Source organism: Trachymyrmex septentrionalis, unplaced genomic scaffold (genome assembly GCF_001594115.1).
Source record: "Trachymyrmex septentrionalis isolate Tsep2-gDNA-1 unplaced genomic scaffold, Tsep1.0 scaffold182, whole genome shotgun sequence".
Taxonomy (NCBI): Eukaryota; Metazoa; Arthropoda; class Insecta; order Hymenoptera; family Formicidae; genus Trachymyrmex; species Trachymyrmex septentrionalis.
In genome coordinates this window covers 509,606-514,996 of record NW_017304990.1, presented here as the reverse complement: position 1 = coordinate 514,996, position 5,391 = coordinate 509,606, and the positions used below count along the sequence as shown (strand labels likewise).

Below are 5,391 nucleotides of genomic sequence, written 5' to 3'. Positions count from 1 at the left end.
CGCGCGTTTATTGGACATCCACATTTTCACAGAATCACGCGCATAGTAGAAATAATATGCAGTAGAAATAATTGAGAAAATTTCACCGGAGAACGCACGTATGGGCTATTAGAGAAACAAAAGTGTTAACACACAGAAGAATTAAAAAAATCGTCGATTCGACCTGCACGAGCGTTAGACGGACCGTAACAACGATCGGAGGATTTAGCAATGCTCATGAATGGTATGTAACACACGATAATCATCTGGGAAATTACAAAAAAGAAAAATGGGAGAAGGGATCATCGCAGTCTCAAGGATGTTGCTTTCTGCGTTCATTCTCTTTATGTGGTTTATCAGTAACGCTAACTGCACTTTCAAGGAAATGCAAAACGTTGCGAAAATAAAGACGAATGAAATATAAAACGATTGCTAGGCGAATACCCAGAGAGGCACTCTGTAAAGTTCCACGTCAGACATTCTTTAATGTCATGTTCTCAGTAATTCACGTGTTCATGAGAGGTTTGACATTTATCATTCTGACAGATTTTAAAATCTTACATTCCATTAAATCCTATATAAAATTTTTACCTGCATAGCACGCGTCGTTCGGTATCGAAAGAATGTTTAATCCATTTAGCAATATTCTATATGCATACATTGTATGGCTTCGGTGCGCGTCGTAGAGGCTACTATATTTCAACGATTTTAACTGGCACGTGGTGTAGTTCTTCTCTTTGAAGAATAGAAAAAAACTTCAAATCACGTAAACATTTTTTATTAAAAAAAAAAAAAACAGCGATCATTTTACAGCAATTCTTGCACCAAACTGAAAAGTTGAAAGAGTCACTCCAATTTTTCATTATTTGAAAAACGCTATTATCTCTCGCAAAACCAGTTTCAAGTATACGAATATAACATGAAGTTAAATATAACGATGCTCTCATAATTTTTTGCTACCGAAGTATCCCTTATTTATAAATAATTGTTCTCAATTTTCGTGAAAGTTCCAGCGCATGCATACGCTACGCTTCAGGTAGGAAGCGTACGTTACAAAAAAGAAAAAAGAAATTGTTATGCATGCGCTGAACGTGATTATCTGCCGATCGAAGTGCAAGGGAAGTAGCGTTTCAACATCGAGAGAAGAAGCAATTACCATTTCTTACGCAGATAATGAACATTAAAATAAAGTATTGAAAACAGGATAATTTCATGCCGAGTTATTAATTTTATCGTGCCGAAGTTTTTCTCCGACACGAGCGCCAACGGCATCGTCCAAATATTCATCGAGTTGATCGGAAATTAGTGCGAAATGTCTTTTTTACAGACGGAGAAAATTGCTTGATCATCTAACGATTTTGCTCTCACAGTGAAGTTGTCGAATCTGGTAAACACGTAGGTATCTTCCCACGCACGTGGTACAGTAACACAGTAAATCGACCTTATTGCATTTTTCTTCGTGCGCTGGTTGCGAGTCATCGCGTCGCGATTGAATACCGTTCTCGTTCTCGTTCGTTTAGAAGAAAACAGCCGCTTTTTGGCAACGAGATTTAAATAATGAATGGAACACGGTTGTCAAAATCCATGAAGCGTATCGGCGAGCGCCAGTTGTTGCGTAACGCGGCGGACCGCGGCTGGGAAAATGCGGAATTCCAAAGGCTCGTTTAGCCGAGCGCAGGTATTTCCGCGCGTAACGCAAGTTGCGGCACAACATTCAATGGCCATCCAAATGAATTCCAGCGGCTTCACAGATATACGATTTGTGTCCATTAGAACATTCGACTTCGTGCTTTCCTCGCGCCTAATTACTTCAATTATTCGTTCGGCGTTAGCACGGCCGCGCGTCGACATTGCACGCGAGCGGTTCGAATTCGTACAACATTAATCTCGTCTGCCGCAGCTGGTTTTACGTGCATTCGATTCACCATACGAGGCTCGGGTGGTAACGGTTACAGTTACATGCAAACCCTTTCCCACGCGTACACGAATGGAATGTATTAATTAAAAGAAGAAAGTGCGACTCATTTCGCCTTTACCTCCGTAAACTCTCCGAGATTATCGATGTAATCTCTAAAAGGAACGATATCATGGAACACGCTGTCAAGTACAGACTCGAGCAAAGGATTAAATTGGACGTAACAGCGATTCGTCGTCGAATATATATGTATGTTTGGGAATCGCAGTATTCAGCTTCGCAATATTTTCACGAGGTCCCGATGCCCACGCTCGCTCGAGAACCAACACAGCATATCGAGAATGTGGTGATCGGCCTGCGGCTACGAATTCCGTTACACGCACTTGTACGGTTTCCGTGGATCTTCCTATACTCTGCCCACGATGAGAGATTTTTATGCTCCATCTATCCTGCGATTTTCGACACCGGTCGCCATCTCACTGACGTGAAGTAAAAACGTCGTGCAAATACGCATCTTGTTTGACACACGTGGTATAATGAGAAATTAACCGTGTAACACGGTGTATAATGATCGACGAAAGATGCGAAATGTACATATGCCGAGATGCACGCAGTGGTTTCCTCCGACATCTCTACATGCGTTACAGGTGCGAGATCGAAGAACGAATATTTCACAAAAGTAAATCAACTCACGTTTCCGACAGGAAAATTAATTCTAGAGCTGCACGCGACATCAGAAAATCATTACCGATTAGTTCGTTCGTTCACTCCAGTAGAAAATTCTTCGCTCATTAAATCAATTCATGAGAATCTTGAATTTCATTATAAATACAGTTACTTCATATACAGTACTCTTTGCCAGTAATGGATAATTAGTTGTTCAATATCCACGCGATACATTGTTAAATATATCGCTCGATTACATCGCGATGCTGATTGTATTATTTTCTTTAACAGCAGAACGCTATCAGCGTTATAATTGCGTAATAATTAAATAGTGCGAATATCGGAGAAAAATAATTGTTTATCACTGATCAAATGTATTGCATGTATGGAATAACAGTGTTCGTAATAAGATCCTCCAAGATCCTCGTTAATGAGAGATCGGGATATGTAAAGAGGAGAGAATTGGAATACATTTGACAATCGTCATCGAAACCTTCACGATCAGCTGATCGCTCGGCAGTGACCCCAGGTCAATCTACTTTCTACTTCTCACATTCTGCAGAGATCAGAGGTGATATTGGCGACGGGGGGAGGGGGCTGTGCACGATGCCTTCGAGTGGAAGCGGACATACTTTCACAGCAACGGACGGTATACATATCGTGAAATTATCGGGATGCTGATGGGTGAAAACGGACGGAGGCGGTGCTCGTTGTTCACCTGCCCGCGAGAGAAAAATAAGAGGGAAGATTTATTAGTCGGAATACCTGAGGAGTCTCCATGGCTCGCGAGAATGTTTATGACAACCGGAGAGCCACATCGCGAGAAGTTCGCGACGTGGGAAATTTATCTTTGTAATTTGCCGACGCTTAGGAGATATCTAGCACTATCTACGTTGAGAGCGAGCGATAAAAAAATGTCCGATCGAAAGCCTTTCGCGATTTCTAAGAATTCACGCCTTCGATACTGGAAGTGACGTGAAACTTTTACGACGCGATTGAACGCGATTGATGAAATTTTACGAGGAGTAAATAGGCAGATACACACGAATGGCCGTTGCCAATCGCATAATCTCGATGCAAATACAATTTTCGGGACACTCGCGCGCCGAGGAACGGCGAAATGGAATTCCACTTGAGCGGAGGTCAATCGTGACGAATGAAATTTCAATTGAAATATAACAGAATACAAGTTACAGTTAGCGCTTCGTCGTGGTATACAAATGTCTCGCGTCGGAACGTAATTTATATCGACACGTGCCTTGTTTGTTTATAATTTGTCCCGCCGCTATCTATGTGTAATAGCGTAATCAGTAAAACGAGCAGGTACGAGGAGAACATGAGACTTCCGTATTAAGTTGGTCACGCGACTAAGCCGGTATGCGGTCGCTTAATGATCGTCCGCGATCCTCGGTACTATATATATGTGACACGATTCGTCTGCCGGTATCTATTTGCTGATTGATTCCGGTAAATGGATACGATTAGAAAATAACCATCTGGCGACAACGAGAAACGTTAGAAATTTTCTCAGGCAAGTGTTCAAGTTTCCGGCTTTGTCATAATCCGAGAAATAATGCAGTCGATTGTATCGATCGTTTTGTCGATTTTTACATCCACGCCCGATGGATCGTAAATAATTCTTCGAGTTAAAATCGAGTTAAAATCAAACGGGTTTCGCCCCGATAAGAACCTGTCTGTCTCTCAATTACGCCATGTCACAGAATTGTCGACAATGATTTGATTTATTTTCAGGGAGTGGCCAGCATTCCGGTGGAGCGTAAAGATCAGCGAGCTTGCCATGAATTAAGCCATTGTCAAGTGAAAAAATGGACGTCGCCAAGGGCACAACGGAGGATTTCGTGACGGTGGTCAGCGTCGGCAGTCAGCCGATGTCGGAAAGCTTTGTGACCGTTCTATCGATCGGCAATAGGAAGAAAGACGATGAGGAATCGTCGGCGACGAGCAAGAGTTCGTCGAACGGTATGGACGGGCATCTCGAAGAAGAAGTCGAGGTTTTCAGATTGCCCGGAGAGCGTTTGGGTTTTGGGCTGAAATTCGAAGGCGGTAACAAGACTGCTGAGAGAGTTAGAAGACTGTTTGTACAGAGCTGTGCGGAGCAAAGTCCAGCCAGCAGAGCGAAATGTTCATGGGGCACCTTAGGCGAAGGAGACGAGGTAACAAAGATAATCCGAAACGCTAAGCATCTTGCACGGACTACGGATTGATTTTTTTTTTTTTCACTGATTCTCTCGAGAGAAAAGAATTCTTAGATGCACGCGAGCGATACTACGATTCTTACAATAGATGTATACACAAACGATGTTCTCTTAATCTTGTTTTTCCGCGCGTTAACACGCGGGTCTGCTTTCGCTGACGTGATATTTTGTGCTGTAATGCATGTGATAGATTCAAGAAAGTAACATTCATGAACATGTATGATTTCATTCAATCTTAACGGCACGTGAAATCTTTCACGCATCATACATGTCGCTTTCAATTACGGAATCGACAAGTTTCTTTCTGTAATTGATAAAGATCACAATGGAACGGTAGATCCCTACTGGTATTCCAATGTCGGTGTAATGACTGACGTATAATTATTTGCACGCATCGAACCGCGACGGTTGCATTTGTGGCGTAATGTCAGCAACCTGTGAATGAATGAGGGAAAGAGGGAAAGAAAGAAGTGGCAAACATTTTTCTCGCATAAATTTACGACAACGTGTTATTCAATATATCTTAATTTATGTCAAAGAAATGATTATGTTGAAGCATTGAAAAATTTAGAGCTAGATACGGATCTAAAAATAATTTCATAAGTTCAATTCAAA

At 41.9% G+C, this 5,391-nt stretch overlaps 1 protein-coding gene across 1 annotated transcript in view; it reads left to right on the top strand.

Annotated features, from left to right (window-relative positions):
- Positions 1-4,327: 4,327 nt before the first annotated feature.
- The window catches only part of LOC108746601, a 2,245-nt gene continuing 1,181 nt past the window's right edge, over positions 4,328-5,391 (top strand). Inside the window, exon 1 of the mRNA XM_018483464.1 lies at positions 4,328-4,734. Within this exon, the coding sequence (XP_018338966.1) occupies positions 4,387-4,734 (348 nt within the window). The 5' untranslated portion in view covers positions 4,328-4,386. The remainder of the gene's footprint in view (positions 4,735-5,391) is intronic.